This window comes from Dipodomys merriami, unplaced genomic scaffold (genome assembly GCF_024711535.1).
Source record: "Dipodomys merriami isolate MVZ:Mamm:240054 unplaced genomic scaffold, mDipMer1.0.p SCAF_33, whole genome shotgun sequence".
Classification (NCBI taxonomy): Eukaryota; Metazoa; Chordata; class Mammalia; order Rodentia; family Heteromyidae; genus Dipodomys; species Dipodomys merriami.
Window position 1 is genome coordinate 18418652 of NW_027204826.1, and position 22077 is coordinate 18440728.

At 59.2% G+C, this 22077-nt stretch overlaps 1 protein-coding gene across 1 annotated transcript; it reads left to right on the plus strand.

Annotated features, from left to right (window-relative positions):
* LOC138841794 (basic proline-rich protein-like) lies at positions 1 to 15113 on the plus strand. Its single transcript, XM_070042681.1, has 3 exons — positions 1 to 29; positions 1677 to 1782; positions 13479 to 15113. The coding sequence occupies exons 1-3, from the start codon at positions 1 to 3 to the stop codon at positions 15111 to 15113; spliced, it is 1770 nt and encodes a 589-aa protein (XP_069898782.1).
* The last annotated feature ends 6964 nt before the right edge of the window (positions 15114 to 22077 follow it).

The window sequence follows — 22077 nt, forward strand, 5'->3', positions numbered from 1 at the left end:
ATGCCGGCCAGACACGAGCCTTCCTTGATGTGAGCCGTTTTGATCCCAGTGGTGTTCGTCACCACAACAGATACAGCCAAGCAGGTTCTGAATAATAGATACAATAGACTTCAATCGTTCTAATAAAGTGCTAAGTACGGACGGATGCTCTGGGGATCAGGTTCCAGCATGGCCACCCTGCCACCCTGCAGGGCTTGGGTTAGTTGCCCGACGGTGGGGCTCGGGGCTCCACGAGCGATAGTTGGGCGAGCGTTGCCGGAGGAGACCGAGTTTTCTGGACTGGCCTCCGGCACCCATCACAAGACGCGCATGGGAATCTGAGGACGAATCTTCCCGGTGTTTCTCCCACCATGGAGCGGTCCGATTTTTTTACGGGAACTTGGCAAAAACACGATGCTTCAACACCACCTTCCCGGAGCGATGGGAGGCCTGGCTGGGGCCTCTCCGAGTCTGGCGTTTTCTGTGACTGCCCAGCACCCGTGAGAACAAGGCTGAGAATGTCCTTCCGGACGCTGGAGACGCTGCCCGCTTTTGCCTGAAAGCGTCTGGCGGGAGGAGAGTCTAAAGTCACAGCAGCGCGTCCTAGAGAAGCCAGTTGGCGGGGTCTCCCTCTCCCAGCGGCCCGCCCGAGCGTCTCGCCGTAGTGCATATCCACGAGGCCCGGTCAGTGCTGCCATGGCCCGCACGGCACTGGTGGGGAAACTGAGGCACACACGGGAGGCACCTCCTCTTGCCGTTCCTTCCCGTGGCGCTGCCGTAACCCACCCTGGAGGGGCGCCTGGGGGCCGAGCGGGACAGACCCGTCAGGGCTCTGCCGCGGGAGGGAGGCGCGGGAGCTCCCGGTGAAGAGGGTGCTTCGCGTCCTCGGCTCCACTGTGGACTCACAGCTCCTGGGGTCCCCAGAGCTCACAGACGGCCACAGCGGGAGGGGCGTTCGCAGAGCAAGGGCCCCGTCTGCGGAGGCCGAGGCCATGGCCCACCCTGGCGGGACGCCTCAATAAAGCCATCCGGGGAGAGGCCACAGAAGCTCCGGGCTTGTTTCTCAAGTTGTAAGAGCAAATTGGCGCGGGCTCCCAGGACCGTAATTACTGCGGCCAGCACCACACGCGCGGCCCGGCAGAGCCCTGCGAAGGCACACTCGGATTCTGTTTAATATGTAAAGAACTTTCCAGGCCTTCACGTTGCCAGCGTGTCAGCAGAGTTAATGGCAGATGTGGTTGTGGAAACGTTCTGTATTTTTAGACAACCTTTAATTAAAACACTTTGTATGTCTCGGGGACCAAATCATATGCTGCCACTTGAAGGCTGGGGGGGGGGGGCATACAGAGATTCTAAAAGGAGCTTTGCTTATTTTTATCTCGACGGAGTGAGGGAGCGTGCGCGGGGACACAGCGCTCTCTTGCTTCAACATCATATGAAGTTAATACACAGGGAAAATGTGCAGATGGCCCAACACGCTCAGTCTAATGCTGACAGACAGTGGCTCCTGGGGGGGGGGTCCGGCCTGGCCCCCTCTGCGGTGGAGGGTCAGCACCTGGGTGGACATGCTGGCCGGCTGGAGTGCAGAGGTCCAGAGTGTTGAGGAGGTCTGCGGTGCCCGGCTTGGGCCTTCCCAGCCTTCCGTCATGCCGCCCGCACCCCTCGACACCCCTTGGGCCGGTGCGGGTTTCCTGCAGCTTGGAGGCAGAGCCAGGCTGCGGGCCGGCCTCCTCGCACTCGGCCCACAGCCGTGAGCAGCGTGGACATCAGCACCAGGCTGCCAGCGCGGCCCGGAGGAATGAGGTGCCATTGTGATCCGCAGGCGTTTTGTAGATAATTACAGAGCCCCGTGCTTGTTTGGATAAAGCCTGGACTCTGAGAGGCGGGACACGTTGCCTTCACCTCTCGGATCTTGGGCCCGGTCCGTCGGTGGTGGATTACAGGGTTTTGTAGAACGGAGGCTGACCTTGCAAAACCTAGACTTCAAATGTAAGGCTTGACTCTTTCCATGGACTCCCAACAAATTATTTAAATACCGAGCCATTAGTTCCGGAATCTGATAGCATCACCCTTGCGGGAGGAGCCGGTGTGTCCCCCTGCCCGCCTCCCACAGCCTCAGGACGTCCCGTGGGCGGGGGGGGGGCGGGGGGGATTCACTGAAGGCCTAAAATGCATGGAAGGCCTCACTAAGTCATTCACGGGGGCTGGGTCGCTTCATTACGCAATTACATCTCCATCTTGTGTTCTCTATCTCTGTCTTTTCCTTTCTCTCTCTCTCTTCCTTCCTTTTCCCCTCCCTCCCTCCTCCTCCCTCTTTCTCTCTTGTCTTGGTGTCTTCCTGTGTTCCTCTCTGTCTCTGTCTTCCTCTGTCTCTTTCTGTCTTTCTAGGGCTTCCTGCTTGCTCGGCCAGTGCTCTTCCACTTGAGCCACACTCCCAGCCCTTTGGCCTTTCCTTTGCTTTTCAGACTGAGCCTCTGCACTAACTTTGCCGGGGCCTTGAACTGTGGTCTCCTAATTATGCCTCCTGAGTCATCTGGGCTCAGGTGTGAACTGCCAAGCCCAGCGCTCTCGTTTTACTTTTGAGGAAGTGGCATCTCCCGGGGCCGGGCTCTGAGGCTTGCAAGTGAAGTCCGGATGAGTCTAGAAGGCCCCGGTCACGGAGCAGGTCGGAGTGCCGGCGAGGGCCTTGTCGAGAGCCACCTGACTTCGTCGGAAAGCCCCGGGAGACTCTGGACATTGTGCGTTTCAGGATGAGGTGGGCAGTACTTGTAAATCCTGCAGAAATTCAGAGAAAGGAGGGAGCCGCGTGGCCTCCTGCAGCCAAGGTGACCTTGCAGCAAGTGAGACTTGAGCTCCGCATTGAGGCGGAGGGGCAGAGCGGGGAAGAGGCCCTTTGTCCTGCCGGAGGGCCTCGCTGGCACACCAGGAACAGATGTCCACAAGGTGTTTGGGAACTGGCTGGAGGCCAGGGAGGAGGCCCGGAGGCCGCTAAATCCAGAGTGGCGGATAGCAGGGAGCGATGGCGGCGCTCTCCCCTCCGCGTTGCCAGCCCCTGCCGGCCCCGGACGCTCCGGGGTTGGGGCCTGTCCCGCCCCACGCTTTGGAGGCAGAGGTGAAGTGTGAAGCCAGCGAGAAAACCAGGCGGCCAAGACTCCCAGGGACCAGGGAACGTTTTCTTACCCATCTGTTCTTCTGATTTTTAGGGTCTGCCAGCAAGGCCACTGTGTGAACCATTTGCAAATCTATTTATCTGGCAGTCTCTGCGGCCAATGATGGGACACGAGGCTACGAGTTCAGTGTAGGGTTGGGTTGGATGGGTGTAAAGGGACAGCGCCGTGGACTTCGGTGTCGTTGGCTAAGAGGAGATGAGCGGTCCCGGGTTGGAGCGGAGGAGGGAGGAGGGGGTAAGATGCTGGGGGGGGTCCACAGAGGAAGCATGAGACCCCCAGACACCCCAACGCCTGGGCCCGCGAAGCCCTGTGCCGCTCCCTACGACCCAGTGTGAGCAGGCCCCGCAGCACGCGCGTGAGCTGGGGGTGTAGCAAGGCGCCCGAGTCAGTGCGGGGACCTGCTGCAGCCCTGGGACCCCCAGGCTGAGGAGCTCCAGGTGTGGCCTGGTGGAGTCCCCGATGGGCTGTGTCTGGATTTATTCTTGGCGCCCCCGTGGATGGAGTCCCGTTGCAGGAGCAGAGGGTTCCCCGAGCCTCTGCTGACACACATCTCCGCGTGGTGGGGGCCCCTGGGCGCCTTTCCTAACCCGGTCACAGGCTCTGGTTAGGTGTAATGACTGAATACGCAAGGAGGAGGTGGTGGATCCTGGGGCAGCCGGACCCCGAGCCACGCCCGCCCGGCCGGCGAGACATCTGGAGACGGCTCCAGGAGCACCCGTGGCTCGGGCGTGCTGGGGCTCACCGGCGGCGCGGTCTCCTTTCTCATGCATGCTGCCCCGGCATCTGAACGCCAGCCTCGTCCTGAGCGCGGCTGACCCCGGAGACCCCGCAGGAGAAACGCCGCTCCGCCGCGTACCCTTTCCTGGCAGGCCTGTCTGCTCCCGTGAAGACACCTTCCTGGGGCCACAGCTTTTCTTTTTCGGGTTAAAGGCTCTCCCCACCCCTGCCGAGGCCCTGGGAGCTGCTTGCCTGGCCCCGACCTTCCCGGCCCCCCTGGGGCAGATGCAGTTACTTCTCAAGGTCTCGTAGCTCACTTGGAAATGCACCCTTGCTCACAGTAATAAAACGCTCCCGGCTGTGTGTTTTCCTGCATGACATCATTGTGTTAAGTCACCCGGGCTTGGATTTCCCCCAAAGACTGTGGGAAATCAGCGGCTGCCTCCATGCCGCTCGCTCTGATTCTGTGACGATCCAAAAATAATCGCTCCTCATTATAGAAGAACGGGGCAAGCGACTTGGATGGAAGACTTTGGTCTGTGTTCAAGAGCGGCTGGCGGGGCGCAGATGGACATCCCCGCGGTCAGCAGGATCCTCTGAGTGGATAGATGTGAAGATCAAGTCCCCGGCCGGTCACGTGACTCGATTACGGGCCACAGCCCCATCGCGGCACATTGGATAGAAGCAGCTGTGGGGCAGAGCTGACTTGTGCCCAGCTTTTACCACGGCTTTCCCACCACGGCACCATGCGAAGACCCCATGCAATGTCAGCAGGCTGAAACTGCTCACCAACTGTCGTTCATGTCTCCCGCCACCCACCTGTCGGCCACCTAGCCATCTATTTTAAGATGAAGACTAAATGTTTTAATTGCTAAGATAAGATGATCTGGCAGAAATGATTGCTTTCTAGGAATAATTGTTAGTAAGGGGATATTTGTATGTATGTGTGAGAGAGTGTGTGAATCGTTAGGTCTTTGGCGATCTGAGATTTGAGCTTGCTAAGCAGATGCTCTTCCACGTGAGCCATTTTTTGCCTGTGTTACTTTTAGGATAAGTTCTCATGTGCTTGCAGGCTGGCACGGGTTCGTGTTCTCCTATTTGCACAGCCCACGTCTCTTGGGACGGCACACCTGGCTTATTGGTTGAGATGGAGTTTCACTACTTCCCCAACCCTCAGGTCTGGCCTCAAGCCACAGCCTTCCTGGCTCCAGCTCCCACAGAGTTGGGGTTTCTGGCCTGTGCTCCACCTGTCACCTTGAAGTTCAGTTCCGGTCCAGAGGTCTGAGCCTGCAATTAGGGAAGCTAGCCACGAGGTGGCAGTAGTTTCCCAGTCACCGGTCTATGTCAGATCCCAGTGGCTGGTCAATGGAGAGGTGCGTGTGCTCCCAATGCGCCCGGTTCAAAGCCAACCTTGCCGCCAGAGCCAGGCATATTAGTGAAATGAAGGCCATGTCGTTGGCTCACACAGTGGAGGATTTACGAAGACTTTATAGCATAAACAACTGTACTAAGGGGGCGTTTCATTGTGACATTTCCAAACCTGCCTACGCCTCTTCAGGCCCCGGGTCTCTCTCCCTCTTCTCCCTGTCCGGGCTTCGTTGTTCTCCTGTCATCCATGCATGTAGAGCACCGGGACCGGGGAGAGGAGGCTAATGGAATGGATGTGTGAGGCGGACGTGATTGGAGCACAGTAGATTTGTACAGAGAGTGTGAGAAGAGAATCACTTACACCCAGCACTCACACCCAGCAGAAGGAAGAGACTCGGGCGCAGCCCAAGCCACAAACGCAGGGGTGTGGTGATTGAATAGACTAGATTGGAGTTCATCCCTTGCAAACGGTTGTGGACATTTCATTGAATAACTATGAAATGCAATTAGATCTGAAAGAAAATCTTAATGCACTTCAAATGGGAGATATTGTCTAGTCAACTTGCCTGCAGTTCCAGCTGCGGTCACGTAGGCGCACGCCGAACCCTGCTCCGAACATTCCCATGAACTCGTGCGTTCAGCTGCTGAGTCGGTGGTGGAAAGTGAGTTGTTGGCGTGAAACACTGTGCTGGTCCTGGAAAAATGGACAGGAGCAGCAGCCCTGGCTCAGGTCAGCCCGACAGGGTGGCGGTGGGTGAAGCTGGCCCCAGGTCTGCTCCACCGTAGAAAAGAAGGCAGAGAAACTGACAGGATCCAAAGCGAAGGACAGCTCCGAAATTAGAAGACAAGAAGTGATAGAAATGACCCACAATCCCTCTCTCTGATTACTTTGTGATGAGAAGAAAGGAAAGGTAGAAATCGCTCTATAGACTTAAGAAAATAAATCGGGCCTCTTCAATGAATCCGAAGGAAAATGTACCTTTGAAATTTTGCACGTCTTGTGAAAAAATGTTGAAAGACTGAACCATGAAGGACTTGTTTGCGGAAGTATCGGCGCTCACAAAGGAGCGGGAGGCGGCTGGATGGGCCATTTAGGAGTTAAATACACAAGATGTATACGGAGCAGAGAGATGTACAGCCTCCTCACTCATTTATAAACAACCAAATAACCACAACGACACAGGCTTCCTCTAACAAGAAAACCTGCCAGAACACTAGCCTGGCTCACACGTGGCCCTGGGATCCACGCCCGCGCTCCGGCGGGGGCTGTGAAAATACCGCAAGGCCAGCCGGCTGAGCCCAGGTTCCACCAGACAGAGGAATTCCTGCCCCCAGCCCCGCACTCCCGCAAGGGACGGGAGCTCAGCTCAGGCCAGGGATCCCCACCGCACCAGCTGCCCAAACACCGCAGCAGCTAAACCCCTCACTGAAGGGCCATCCAGAGCTAAAATGGAAAATTCTGCCTCACTGTGATCAGATTTCTGTGTCTCTCTCTCTCAAGCCAAGTGTTAAGAACTGGTGTCCAGTGCCGCGCCAGCTATGAGGTTCAGATGGGCTAAGTCCTCGGGAGCAGTGGGGGCTGCAGGAAGGCGGGGCTGCAGGAAGGAAGGAAGGCGGGGCTGCAGGAAGGCGGGGCTGCAGGAAGGAAGGAAGGCGGGGCTGCAGGAAGGAAGGAAGGCGGGGCTGCAGGAAGGAAGGAAGGCGGGGCTGCAGGAAGGCGGGGCTGCAGGAAGGAAGGAAGGCGGGGCTGCAGGAAGGCGGGGCTGCAGGAAGGAAGGCGGGGCTGCAGGAAGGCAGGCGGGGCTGCAGGAAGGTGGGGCTGCAGGCAGGCGGGGCTGCAGGAAGGAAGGCGGGGCTGCAGGCAGGCGGGGTGGGCGGCTGGTCTCCCTGTCTGTGGGCACTTTCCTAAGGGAGTTGGCTGGTCCCGTGGGGCTCGATCCTGTAGGTGGAGGCAGAGTGGTCCTTGCTGCTGCTGTTTTGGGGGCGACGGGCTTGAGCTCAGGCCTTGCTCTGCCACGTGAACCAGGCCCCCAGCCTTGCTGTGCTTTTTGCCTGGGGCCAGCCTCACACTATGACCCTCCCTCCCTCCCTCCCTCCCTCCCTCCCTCCCTGCCTGCCTCCCTCCCCGCCTCCCTCCCTCCCTCCCTCCCTGCCTCCCTCCCTGCCTCCCTCCCTCCCTCCCTCCCTCCCTCCCTGCCTCCCTCCCTCCCTCCCTCCCTCCCTGCCTCCCTCCCTCCCTCCCTCCCTCCCTCCCTGCCTGCCTCCCTCCCCGCCTCCCTCCCTCCCTCCCTCCCTGCCTCCCTCCCTGCCTCCCTCCCTCCCTCCCTCCCTCCCTCCCTGCCTCCCTCCCTCCCTCCCTGCCTCCCTCCCTCCCTCCCTGCCTCCCTCCCTCCCTCCCTGCCTCCCTCCCTCCCTTCCTCCCTGCCTGCCTCCCTCCCTCCCTGCCTCCCTCCCTCCCTGCCTCCCTCCCTCCCTCCCTGCCTCCCTGCCTCCCTCCCTCTCTCCCTCCCTCCCTGCCTCCCTCCCTGCCTCCCTCCCTCCCTCCCTCTCTCCCTCCCTGCCTCCCTCCATCCCTCCCTCCCTGCCTCCCTCCCTCCCTCCCTCCCTCTCTCCCTCCCTGCCTCCCTCCCTCCCTCCCTCCCTCCCTCCCTCCCTCCCTCCCTGCCTCCCTCTCTGCCTCCCTCCCTGCCTCTCTCCCTCCCTCCCTCCCTCCCTGCCTCCCTCCCTCCCTCCCTCCCTGCCTCCCTCTCTGCCTCCCTCCCTCTCTGCCTCCCTCCCTCTCTCCCTCCCTCCCTCCCTCCCTCCCTGCCTCCCTCCCTCCCTCCCTCCCTCCCTCCCTCCCTCCCTCCCTCCCTCCCTGCCTGCCTCCCTCCCTCCCTCCCTCCCTCCCTCCCTTCCTCCCTCCCTGCCTGCCTCCCTCCCTCCCTCCCTCCCTGCCTCCCTCCCTCCCTCCCTCCCTGCCTGCCTCCCTCCCTGCCTCCCTGCCTCCCTCCCTCCCTCCCTCCCTCCCTCCCTCCCTGCCTGCCTGCCTGCCTCCCTCCCTGCCTCCCTCCCTGCCTCCCTCCCTGCCTGCCTGCCTGCCTCCCTCCCTCCCTCCCTCCCTCCCTCCCTCCCTGCCTGCCTGCCTGCCTCCCTCCCTCCCTGCCTCCCTCCCTGCCTCCCTCCCTGCCTCCCTCCCTCCCTCCCTCTCTCCCTCCCTCTCTCCCTCCCTCCCTCCCTCCCTCCCTCCCTCCCTGCCTGCCTCCCTCCCTCCCTCCCTCCCTCCCTCCCTCCCTCCCTCCCTCCCTGCCTGCCTGCCTCCCTGCCTCCCTCCCTCCCTGCCTGCCTCCCTCCCTGCCTCCCTCCCTCCCTCCCTCCCTCCCTCCCTCCCTGCCTCCCTCCCTGCCTCCCTCCCTCCCTCCCTGCCTCCCTGCCTCCCTCCCTGCCTCCCTCCCTCCCTCCCTCCCTCCCTGCCTCCCTCCCTGCCTCCCTCCCTGCCTCCCTCCCTGCCTCCCTCCCTCACTCCCTGCCTCCCTCCCTGCCTCCCTCCCTGCCTCCCTCCCTGCCTCCCTCCCTCCCTCCCTCCCTCTCTCCCTCCCTGCCTCCCTCCATCCCTCCCTCCCTGCCTCCCTCCCTCCCTCTCTCCCTCTCTCCCTCCCTCTCTCCCTCCCTGCCTCCCTCCATCCCTCCCTCCCTGCCTCCCTCCCTCCCTGCCTCCCTCCCTCCCTCTCTCCCTCTCTCCCTCCCTCCCTCCCTCCCTGCCTCCCTCCCTCCCTCCCTCCCTCCCTCCCTCCCTCCCTCCCTCTCTTTCTCTCCCCCCCTCCTATGTGTGTGATGGGTTGAACTCAGGACTTGGGAGCTGTCCCTTAGCTTTTTTGCTCAAGGCTGGTGCTCTACCATTTGAACCATGTTTCCGCTTTGGGCTTTTTGCTAATTTAGAAAAAGAATCTCTTGCTTTGGTTAGCCGGTGCTGACCCACCTGATGTTTCTTCTACCTTACTTGAAGTTTTACATGGATAATTGCTTTTTGACGTTGGAGAAATGTTTATTTGTGGCCACAAAAGCAATCTGAGAGTAGAAGGCGTCAGTCAGCATTAATCTCTGCGAATATTGCAAAAGTCCTGTTTTTACAGCTGGTGGGTCATCCAAGAGAATATTACGTATTTGTGAATACATGATTTTCTTCTTCTTTCTTTACAGCTGGTATAAGACCCAATCCTGAACATTCCCTCAAATCGCTCCTATGTTGCTTTCTACCTTTTAGAGAAAATAACTGTTTCCTCTTTTGGATGGAAAAAATGGTGAATTTCTGGGCTCAGTTCTGCTCTGTGCTCGAGGTCTCTGGGCTTGAACAGCCCCGCCGGGCTGGTCTCTCCTGGCCCTCAGCCAGCCTGGCTCATTAGCAGCAGAAAGGAGGTTTGAGACTCAAGGTAGCTTTAAAAGCCTTATACCTTATACAATCCAATTGCTAGTTAGAGTGAATGGCGGTGTTAAATATAGTCGTTCCTCTATAAGAGATATAAAAGCACTCCTTAATTGGAATTGAATGCAGACTCAAAAAAACGTGTCTTGATTAGAGAAGAGAAAAAACCAGCAAAAGGCAGATGCCCGCAGCTCTCTCGCGCCTTTGTCTGCGGATCTCTGTTTATGTTTGTGTCTCTAACCACAGGCAAACCCATGTGCAAATCTACACACTGCTCACCTCAGCCACAGAGGTGTTTCTGGTAATTTCTAATGAGAGGTGCTGGGGTGGGCTCTGGTTTACAGGTTATAGCTTAGGGTATTTTACCTGAGAGCATGGGGACTTGGGCTTGTGGGAGCTGCGGCGTGGGAGGGGCCATGTGGGCCCACGTGGGTCAGCGTTGGGGAAGAGCACCCTCCCGCCACCGGTGGGTCCAGCTTCCCGGCTGCCTGCCAGCGCCCCTTCTTGTGCAGTGCAGGAGGCTGGCAGCTGGGATGGTCTTCTGGGCCGTGCTGTCTGACCTGCGCCCCCGGCTCTGGCAGAAGTGGGTCCCGCAGTCCCACAGTGCTGGTGGTTTTACCTCTCCTCTCCCCTCCCTGGTCACGGGGCCATCCCACACTCTCCACACTAAACACCCTCAGAAAGTCACATGTGCCCAGGAAGTAGGGCGTATTTATAATAAAGATCCCACGGGGCCTCACTCACCTAGTAAAGCAGAGCAGGTCATTAGGGGTTAAATGACCAGCCTGCCACCACTCAACCTGAGGTCACAGCTGGTCGCCCCTTGCTGGACCAATGAAAAGACCACGGCTCAGCCCTAAGCCACGCCCCCTCAGTACCCAGAAAGCCCCTTCTGGTCCCTGGCTGGCTGGGGTGCCAGGGGGAGGCAGGGAGGAGAGGGAGACCTGGTCCACTGGCGGGAGCTTGACTAGTGTAGACACTGTCCCTGCCCACACACTGACGGCTGGTCTCTGGCCTGTGTCCCGGCTGTGCCCCGGGCTGTGTCAGAAATGAGTGATGGAGGACACTGGGCAGGAATGAGTGATGGAGGACACTGGGCAGGAATGAATGATGGAGGGCACTGGGCTGGGCAGGAATGAGTGATGGAGGACACTGGGCAGGAATGAGTGATGGAGGACACTGGGCAGGAATGAGTGATGGAGGACACTGGGCAGGAATGAGTGATGGAGGGCACTGGGCTGGGCAGGAATGAGTGATGGAGGGCACTGGGCTGGGCAGGAATGAGTGATGGAGGACACTGGGCAGGAATGAGTGATGGAGGGCACTGGGCAGGAATGAGTGATGGAGGACACTGGGCAGGAATGAGTGATGGAGGACACTGGGCTGGGCAGGAATGAATGATGGAGGGCACTGGGCTGGAATGAGTGATGGAGGGCACTGGGCAGGAATGAGTGATGGAGGACACTGGGCAGGAATGAGTGATGGAGGACACTGGGCAGGAATGAATGATGGAGGGCACTGGGCAGGAATGAGTGATGAGGACACTGGGCTGGGCAGGAATGAGTGATGGAGGACACTGGGCAGGAATGAGTGATGGAGGACACTGGGCTGGGCAGGAATGAATGATGGAGGACACTGGGCTGGGCAGGAATGAATGATGGAGGGCACTGGGCTGGGCAGGAATGAGTGATGGAGGACACTGGGCAGGAATGAATGATGGAGGGCACTGGGCTGGGCAGGAATGAGTGATGGAGGACACTGGGCAGGAATGAGTGATGGAGGACACTGGGCTGGAATGAATGATGGAGGACACTGGGCTGGGCAGGAATGAATGATGGAGGACACTGGGCTGGGCAGGAATGAATGATGGAGGGCACTGGGCTGGGCAGGAATGAGTGATGGAGGGCACTGGGCAGGAATGAGTGGTGGAGGGCCCGGGCTGGCACGGCTGACCCAGGCTCAGCAGAAGGGACCCGCGAGCGTCGGCGCTGGTATTGGTGTTTGGTGGCAGGCGGTGAGGCTTGCTCGGATCTGCAGGCCGGGGCTGGCCCACAGGCAGCGCCTGGGCAGGTTCATCACCGGTCAACCAGGGCCGAGGGCGGGACCTTTCATTCCTGGGGAGGCCCCAAGGACTGGAGGGCCCAGGAGTGCCCAGGAGCCCGTCTGTCCCTTCCTCCAGGAGCTGGGCCGCAGCAGGGAGGCCGGGCTGGTCACTGCAGTGCTGGGACCTCCACCCTGACTGCCAAGGTGTGCTCCCTCCTCCCGGCAGGGGTCAGAGCAGGGCCTGAGGGCAGCCCTCCTGCCCTGCCTTCTTATTTCCGTCCCTGAGTCTTGGGGTCTGGGAAGCCCAGACTCAGGCCTTTTCTCATCCTGGGATGATGAGCCAACAATGCTTTTAGAGCTCTTCAAGAATGTTTTCAGTGATGACTCACATGACTCGGCTCTGTGCTTTCAAAGTTCTGAGTTAGCAGGCTGACTGTGGTTGCCAGGGCTCCACCAGGGCCCGAGGCCGGAGCCCACACCGCAGAGGGGCGCTGGTCACAGAGATCAATCATGTCACCATGAAAGCTGAGTTCTGTTGACAAAACAAACAGGCAAACGTACAGTTCTACTGCAGCGTGGCATTGCTCCTGAGTACGAGTTTGTAGGGGTATGTGCATGCGCATGTGCGCACACACACACGCACGCACAAACATGCATGCACACACACGCACACACGCGCGCATGCACACACACGCACACACACGCACACGCACACACACACATACACACACGCACCCACACACGCACACACGCACGCACACGCACGCACACACAAACATGCATGCACACACACACGCACACGCACACGCGCACATACACATGCACACACACGCACGCACACACACGCATGCATACACACGCACGCACACGCACACGCACCCACGCACACACACACGCACAAACATGCATGCACACACATGCACACACACGCACACGCACCCACACACACACGCACATACACATGCACACATACGCACACACACGCACACACAGACATGCACACGCGCGTGCACACACACACGCACGCACACACATGCACACACATGCATGCACACACGCACACACACATGCACACGCATGCACGTGCGCACACACATGCACAAGCACACACACACGCACATGCACACGCACACACACGTGCACGCACACACACACACCTTTAAGTCTCCAGGCTGTGGATGTGCAGACTGTGAACACACTGGCCGCCCATCCCACCTCCCTGCCTTTCTGTTAATGTCAGCATTGTCCCGTCATTGTACCTCCTGCGTCATGTAATGCCTGCAACGCATTTTCTACATCAGATAAAACGTCATGAGTTTACTACCCTCACGTTGCAGGCATTTCATTTATTTCCTATAGCCTTGCTGTCACAAAGTTGAAGAACACTTTTGTCTTTGTGGAAGAATTTGAAAAGAGGAGAGGTCTTTACATCTGCTCCCCAGGTTGTGCAGGTTTCATTCTCCTTCCTTTTATCAAGGGAGCTCAGAGCCCTGGCCGCCCGGTCACCGGCTCTGAAGGGCTCTTTCTTCCTGGCTTTTGTTTGAGTCAATCTTGGTCATTCAGGAGATGATGCACAGAACACGGGCAGGCGGCTCTGTGTGGCTGAGGAGCGTGGCAGCCTGGGGATGGGAGGCTGGCTGGGACGGGCTGCGGAGGGCCGGGCGGGGCAGCAGGTGCCTAGCCTTGGACACACTCCTTCCCTGCCAGACCCAGGGGGCGGCGCAGACTGCCTCAGGAGACCGCTGGGCTTGCAAGAGGAAACGGCCACCAGACCTGGGCCACTGCCTGAGTGGATGTAGGCAGAGCCCAGCGCCCGGCGCCCAGAGCCCAGAGCCCAGAGCCCAGAGCCCAGAGCCCGGAGCCCAGAGCCCGGAGCCCGGAGTCCAGAGCCCAGAGCCCAGAGCCCAGAGCCCAGAGCCCAGCGCCCAGAGCCCAGAGCCTGGATCCCAGAGCCCAGAGCCCAGAGCCCAGCGCCCAGAGCCCAGAGCCTGGATCCCAGAGCCCAGAGCCCAGAGCCCAGCGCCCGGCGCCCGGAGCCCAGAGCCCAGCACCCAGAGCCCAGAGCCCAGAGCCCAGCGCCCGGAGCCCAGAGCCCAGAGCCCAGCGCCCAGCACCCAGAGCCCAGCGCCCGGAGCCCAGCGCCCGGAGCCCGGAGCCCAGAGCCCAGAGCCCGGAGCCCAGAGCCCAGTGCCCGGAGCCCGGAGCCCAGAGCCCAGCGCCCAGAGCCCAGAGCCCAGCGCCCAGAGCCCGGAGCCCAGTGCCCAGAGCCCAGAGCCCAGTGCCCAGCGCCCAGAGCCCAGAGCCCAGCGCCCGGCGCCCGGAGCCCAGAGCCCAGCGCCCAGAGCCCAGAGCCCAGCGCCCAGAGCCCGGAGCCCAGCACCCAGCGCCCGGAGCCCAGAGCCCAGCGCCCGGAGCCCGGAGCCCAGAGCCCGGAGCCCAGCGCCCGGATCCCGGAGCCCAGACCCCAGAGCCCAGCGCCCGGAGCCCAGCGCCCGGAGCCCGGAGCCCAGCGCCCGGAGCCCAGAGCCCAGAGCCCAGAGCCCAGCGCCCAGAGCCCAGTGCCCAGAGCCCGGAGCCCAGTGCCCGGAGCCCAGAGCCCAGTGCCCAGCGCCCAGAGCCCAGAGCCCAGAGCCCAGTGCCCGGAGCCCGGAGCCCAGAGCCCAGCGCCCGGCGCCCGGCGCCCGGAGCCCAGAGCCCAGAGCCCAGCGCCCGGAGCCCAGAGCCCAGTGCCCGGAGCCCGGAGCCCAGAGCCCAGAGCCCAGCGCCCGGCGCCCGGATCCCGGATCCCAGAGCCCAGTGCCTGGCGCCCGGAGCCCAGAGCCCAGCACCTAGTGCCCGGTGCCCAGAGCCCAGCGCCCGGAGCCCAGATCCCAGAGGCCAGCGCCCGGCGCCCGGATCCCAGAGCCCAGCGCCTGGAGCCCAGCACCCGGTGCCCAGATCCCAGAGGCCAGCGCCCAGAGCCCGGAGCCCAGAGGCCAGCGCCCGGCGCCCGGATCCTAGAACCCAGCGCCTGGAGCCCAGAGCCCAGCGCCCGGAGCCCAGAGCCCAGCGCCCAGAGCCCGGAGCCCAGAGCCCAGCGCCCAGAGCCCAGCACCCGGAGCCCAGAGCCCAGGGCCCAGCGCCTGGAGCCCAGAGCCCAGCGCCAAGCACCCAGCGCCTGGAGCCCGGATCCCAGAGCCCAGTGCCTGGCGCCCGGAGCCCAGAGCCCAGCGCCCAGAGCCCAGCGCCCAGAGCCCAGCGCCCAGCGCCTGGAGCCCGGATCCCAGAGCCCAGTGCCCAGCGCCCGGAGCCCGGATCCCAGAGCCCAGTGCCTGGCGCCCGGAGCCTGGAGCCCAGCACCTAGTGCCCGGTGCCCAGAGCCCGGTGCCCAGAGCCCAGCGCTCGGAGCCCAGAGCCCAGCGCCCAGAGCTCAGCGCCCGGAGCCCAGAGCCTAGAGCCCAGAGCCCAGCGCCCAGAGCCCAGAGCCCAGAGCCCAGAGCCCAGAGCCCAGCGCCTGGCACCCGGCGCCCGGCGCCCGGAGCCCTCATGAGCACGCCGGGCACATCGACAGCTGTGGAAGACAGCAGTGACGCTGGCTGCCGTGGAGGCCGTGAGCATGCACTGAGCGCTGTGAACAGCTTCTCCCCCGGGAGCTCGCACCTCACAGTGCAGCTGATGGTGAAGATCAAGTCGGGAAACTGCGCTCCGTGGCTGCCCAGCTTACCACTGAGAGGACCATGCGCTGCGGGTTCCCTTCAAAACTGTAGCCTCGCTTACATTCATGTCCGTTCTTTTCCATCCTCTTTCAGAAGTTACAACAACTGCAGGTCTTTTGCTAGCATAGAGATCCAAAGAGGGGAGGAGAGAGAAATGTGAGCCCGACTGACACAGGGAAGGGAAGGGACAGTGGCCGGGGGGCTCGAGTCTAACCCTCAGTGACGGTTCTTGAGCATTTCCCATTTAGCAGCGATCACAGAGGATTGGGAGACAAAGTGCACGAGTTATAGGCCCTTGCTCCACTCCCTTCTCCAGAGCTCTGCGGGCCCCTGTCTGTCACAGCCCAGGGAGGGAGGCCCGTGGGCTGCACTGGACTGGGAAACAGCCAGTCTCAGGAGGGAATTGCTCCACAGAGGCGGGGAGACGTCGCCGTGCATTTCATTTTTTGGAGATCAATGGTGTGATGAAACTCGTATAAAGGAATCGCAGTTTGTATAAAATTAACAAAAGCGTTTGGGCACAAATTATACCTTATACAATAATATAGTAGTGATTTTCAGATTGAATACTGTCATTGTTGCAGGAATACAGTTCCTGCGCACAAAATTGGATCCAGTGCGATATTTCCAATTAATGTGAGGCCTAAAGAAGGCTGCGCGGGGCATGGAGTTGAAAAAAAGTGCCACATAAAATAACATTTCACACCAATAACTGAGACGAGAAATAAAACATTAAATGTATAGTTTAAAGCATCAAGATGACATGTGATAATTTTTGGCCTTTGATTAAAAATGGTTTTTAATTTTAACTCTGTCTTTAAAAGCTTCAATTTTAAACTCCATAATACTTTCCTAAGCTTAGGATCGGAAACTAAAATATGCTCAACGACCCAGAGACGGTAGAAACCTCCAAACTGTAAGGCATTAACGTGAAAGTTTCACCGATTACCGATCATTTTCCCTACCGTGGTGGCATCGGTTCTCGCAGACGCCATGCTCTGTTACGGTGCTTTCTCCTGTGCAGTCCGGCCATGCATCAGAGCATCTGTACATGGCTGTGAGCCAGGGTCTCAGCTACTCTGGCTGGGACGTTGTGTGAACATTTGTTTGTTGGGTATTTAGGGAGGCGCTGACTGTGTGTCACAAGAATGAATCTCGCATAGAACTCCAGGTGAGTTCTCCGGCCTGTGAGGGAGGTCCAGGCAGGCTGAGGTAGAGGAGTTCTTGGTCTGTGAAGTTGCTCTGCCTTTTGTTGACTTCTTGACCCCTAGCAAGAGAGGAACCTCCAGATCCCACAGCTCACCCCTCGGCCATTATATAATCTCAACAAAGTCCCTTACTTGCTTTGATGCTTTTTACGTTATCTCTATGAGCGGTTGTGGAAGCAATGGGGAAGAGAATGTGGTGTGCACAGCTCCCGACACGGGCTAACGACACACCACAGCAGGGCTGGGAAGGTGGCTCAGTGGTAGAGCGCTTGCCTTGCATGTCTGAGGCCCTGGGTTCCATTCCTGAGTACCACATAAGCAGAAAAATAAGCCGGAAGTGGCGCTGTGGCTCAAGTGGTAGAGCGCCAGCCTTGAGCTGAAGAGCTGAGGGACAGCGCCCAGGCCCAGAGTTCAGGCCCCACGACCGGACCCCAAAAAACAAACAAAACAACACAGCACAGCTGCCAGGCCCCCCTTTGCTAGGGAGGCTCCCTTCTCTCTCCTGGTCCCCCCGAAATTTCTTAGTTCCATTTAAGCCCCCAACTCACTCAGAGTGAGTTTACTGCTGTGGCTGGAGTTCTGCATGCCCTTACTCTTTGCCTGTGGTCATTCATTCATGACTTTGGGAGCGGCCATCGCTGTCCTGGTTTTTCTTAGACATGGTGGGATTGCAGGCATCGCTGCTCAGCAGGCTGACCAGAGCTGGCTCACACAGTCCGGTCCTGTGTTTTTTGTTTTGTTTTGTTTTTTTGTCGGTCGTGAGGCTTGAACTCTGGGCCTGGGCGCTGTCCCTCAGCTCTTCAGCTCAAGGCGAGCACTCTACCACTTGAGCCACAGCGCCACTTCTGGTTTTCTGGTGGTTTATTGGAGATAGGAGTCTCATGGACTTTCCTGCCTAGGCTGGCTTTGAACCGTGATTCTCACATCTCAGCCTCCTGAGTAGCTAGGATGGCAGGCGTGAGCCACCGGTGTCCAGCTTGGTCCCGTATTCTTGACGGAGAAGCTTGCAGTGGATTTCTTCAGACAGGATCCTTCCCCTTCCTTTTAATCAGTGCTTTAATAGTGAGAGGCCCTCTGCGTGAGGTAAACTGAGTCAGGCCTCCAGCTCCCTGTGGCTCTGGGAGGACAAGCCCTGGGAGGCCCCGGGCTGGGGGCGTGAGCCCCTCCCTCTTGGCCAGTTTTGATTTTTGTTTTTCCCATTTCCGGTCTTTCCTTTAGCACCGCCCCATTCCCTACCTCTGTAACGTAAGGTCCATATATCAGAAGTGAATGTTTCTAAAATAAAACTCCGGAAGCACACTGACACTCAACCTCAGGAAGCTATGCGATCAGGGACTCTTTCCACCAGGCTCTTTCTTATTATTAAATACTTAAAAAGAATGAGCAGCCTTCCTGCACTGAGACTCATGCCCCAATACCCAGGTGTGTTCGTTCGTAGAAAACCCTGCCTCGTTTCTGCTCTCCACCTCAGCTCTGTGGCTAAATATCATGTATGCAGAGAGCCCTTCTATTTTTTATGTCTGATGTTTTTGTGCAGTCCTGGGTCTTGAACTCGGGGCCTGGGTGCCATCCCTTAGTTTTCTGCTCAAGGCCAGTGCTCCCCCATTTAAGACACAGCTCTGCGCTCGCTTTTCTGAGTAGCTCACTGGAGAGCAGAGTCTCACGGACTTTCCTGCCTGGGCTGGCTTTGAACCGAGATTCTCAGATCTCAGCTTCCTGAGTAGCTGGGATGACAGGCTTGAGCCACCAGCGCCTTTATTATTATTAAAAACATTGCTTACACCCCACCCCTACCTGTGCGCCAAAGAAGCCACCGCCGCTGCCTCCTCACCCTCCCCGTCCCCCTCCTCCTCCCCCTCCTCCTCCCCCCCTCCTCCTCCCCCTCCTCCTCCCCCCCTCCTCCTCCCCCTCCTCCTCTCCGTCCTCCTCCCCCTCCTCCTCCTCCCCCTCCTCCTCCCCCTCCCCCTCCTCCCCCTCCTCCTCCTCCCCGTTCTCCTCCTCCCCCTCCCCCTCTTCCCCCTCCTCCCCCTCCTCCCCCTCCTCCCTCTCCTCCTCCCCCTCCTCCCCCTCCGCCCCCTCCTCCTCCTCCTCCTCCCCCTCCTCCCCCTCCTCCTCCTCCTCCTCCCCCTCCTCCCCCTCCTCCTCCCCCCCCTCCCCCTCCTCCCCCTCCTCCTCCTCCTCCTCCCCCTCCTCCCCCTCCTCCTCCTCCTCCCCCTCCTCCCCCTCCTCCTCCTCCTCCCCCTCCTCCTCCTCCCCCTCCTCCTCCTTCCCCTCCTCCTCCTCCCCCTCCTGCTCCTCCTCCTCTTCTACCCCCACCACCTGCCCACATGGACCGCTGGTGTTCAAGTTCACAGAGCTTAGAAGAGCAGTGTGGAGACTTGAACTCTGGTCTCTCTGACTCTAAGGCTTTTGTTGCAGTGTGAAGTAGTCAGTGCAGACTGCCTTCCTGTGATGCCACTGAAATGTGAGGCCGGGTGACCCGCCGGGATGGGGAGCCAGGGCCCCACACTCCCCTGGAGGGATTCATCTCCTTGGCTTCTCTCCAAGGAGCAATGACATGGTTTTCCCTGAGGTCAGTCCACGGCTCTTGGGACAGCTTCAGGCCCTCCTGGATTCCTCCGGGAAGGTGTGGCTCCAGCTCTGACGCTTCAGCCGGGGGCCTGGCGCTCCTCGCCTGGACACTGGGAGGGGGGCGGCCGAGCGTTACTGCCGTCTCCCTCGCCAGCACACGTTAGCTGAATAGAACATGCAGCCAATGAAACACCACAAAACAAGAAAACGAAGCCCTTTGGAGCTCCCTTATTGGGCGTTACGCAACCCAGAAACCTGCGGCCACAAGAAGGGCAATGTGACACTTGCAGGAACAAAGACACTCAGGCCCTTGGTTGGAAGGTGCACTAGCCGGGCTCCAGCTGGTCTCGGCACCTGGAAGCCGTTAGCTTTGAATTCAGCTGCCGTGTGTGCAGGGCCCCGACGGGGTCTCGTTGGAAATGTGTGCAGCGTGTGCCTTCCACTGGGCCTAAGAAGCGTTTCTTTTCACGATAAATTTACCGGCTCGCGCAGCCCTTCTCTTTGGGGGCCCCCTCCCCGAATCTGGAACTGTGGTAGATGCCACCCAGGCCTCTAGGCTGTGACTCAAGAAAGTGGCCTTTGACTAGTAGGAAACTGCAGCCCGAACTCCACACTCTTCTCTTCCTGGTTGGACATTTCTGTTCTTGGTATGTGTTGGACTTGCTCTAAAGCCAGCCAGTGCAATTTGTCTATTTTAGGTTTTCACACAAGATGTATGTCCGATACCTTCAGGACTATGTCCGTAACCCCAGACGATGCATTAAAATGGTTTCTTTAGCGCCTAGTTTACAGCAAAGGTGGTTGTTGATGGTGGTGGCAGAGAGCGGCCCAACCTCAGTGCTGCCCGCCTGTGGTGCTGAGGGACCTCTGCACGTTTGTGAGGGATTGGGGACCCCCTAACCCCCCCCCGCCACACACGCCGGGGGCGCCACCCCAGTGGGAGAGAAGCAGGCTGAAGGAAGAGCGGTCCTGGGGCAGTCGCGGTTCGTCGCTGAGGGAGGGCTGCTCCGAGCGGAGCTTCATCTCCCTGCCCAGGTCCAGCTGCCTTGGGGTCTTGGTGCTGTGTGCAGTGTGTCTGTAAAACTCTGCAAGACACGTGGGCCAGGCTGCAGAGTGTGGCTAGGCAGGGGAGGTCCGAATGCGTGCTGGTGGAGCAGGAAGGCTTCCAGGAGGTCTCGGCCGCCTGGGGAAGAGCGGGGTCATGAAGGCATCTGCCCCGGGTACACCAGGACGGGGCTCAGAGCCGAGCCTGGAAAGTGATCCTGAGGATTGGGACGTGAGGCGATCACCACGTTATGGTTTCCTAGTTATAGCGTCATCGGTGTGATGTAACCCAGAGATGCGTCAGGTCAGAACTTTAACAGAAATGGCATTTGTACTCCACACTCCAAAATCCTGGGATTAGAGACAAAAAATGCATTCTGTCTTTCCATTCCTCAGGAGATGATCAACTTAAACTGGAAAGATACGTCAAAAATTTGCAGGGAAGGGCTGATGGTCAGCTGGTCTTCAGGGACATCGTTCCTCCCTTACTGCCGTCAGTCTGTCCACACTGTCAGTCTGTCTGCACCGCAGTCAGTCCATCCACACTGCCATCAGTCGGTCCACACTGTCAGTCCGTCCTCAGCACCATCAGTCTGTCCCATTGTTGTCAGTTTGTCTTCAATGTCACTATGTCATTCTTGGGGAAGGGCTACAGGGACCTCAGCTTATCTGATAAAAATGCCACTGAATCCAGCTCAGGGCCTTATTGCTTTCTGCACCTTTCATTCTTTATCTGAGTTGACCGTGTCTCAAAATCTGAGGGCTGGCGGGTTGTTGCTCAGAAATATTTATTCCTCTGGCTCCCCTCCTACACCGGGCTCAGCTGCCATTTTCTCTGACCAGTACAACATTTGCCGTTCGCCAAACCAAAAGTCAAAAGGAAAACCTGTTTAGCTGGGCTTGCTTTCTGCACTTCAGCTTTCCTCCAGGAAGAATGTTCTGGCCCAGGCCAGCCCACTAGCTCCAGGAGAGGATCACACACAAGTGCAGAACTCCGGGCCGGGGCGCCCGGGACAGGGTGCGGTGGGTGAGGCCAGCCACCCCCACTGCCACAGATGGACAGATGTGTGGACTGAGCACGTGCTGTTTCCCTGTGGCAGGAGAGTATACGCGAACATGACTGAAGTACCAGAGACACACTGTCACGTTTCATCACCAGACTCGCGTCCACTGTGGGAGCCTTGATTTTCATTATGATGACCTTGTCTTCTTATTTTCTGTTGTCTGTCCGGGACATCTGTCCTGTACTCTCAGGTCTGATTAATCCTGGAGTTCTGTCTCAACTCTCTCCTTCTCCCTTTAGTGAGGAGGACAGGACTGAACTGAGGAGGGGCTGCTGTCTGCTGATATTCAAGATGTTCTCTTACCTGAGTGTCTGCTGGAATGCCTAGTCCTTGAGTCCTGTCAACTGTTTTCCCTCTCCTCTTCCTCCTTTTTCACCACCTCCTCCTCCTCTTCCTCCTTCTCTTCCTTCTCCTCCTCCTCCTCCTCTTCCTCCTCCTCCTCTTCCTCCTCCTCCTCCTCTTCCTCCTCTTCCTCCTCTTCCTCCTCCTCCTCCTCCTCCTCCTCCCTTCCTCCTCCTCCTCCTCCTCCTCTTCCTCCTCCTCCTCCTCTTCCTCCTCCTCCTCCTCTTCCTCCTCTTCCTCCTCTTCCTCCTCCTCCTCCTCCTCCTCTTCCTCCTCCTCCTCCTCCTCCTCTTCCTCCTCCTCCTCCTCTTCCTCCTCCTCCTCCTCTTCCTCCTCTTCCTCCTCCTCCTCCTCCTCCTCTTCCTCCTCCTCCTCCTCCTCCTCTTCCTCCTCCTCCTCCTCTTCCTCCTCCTCCTCCTCTTCCTCCTCTTCCTCCTCCTCCTCTTCCTCCTCCTCCTCTTCCTCCTCCTCCTC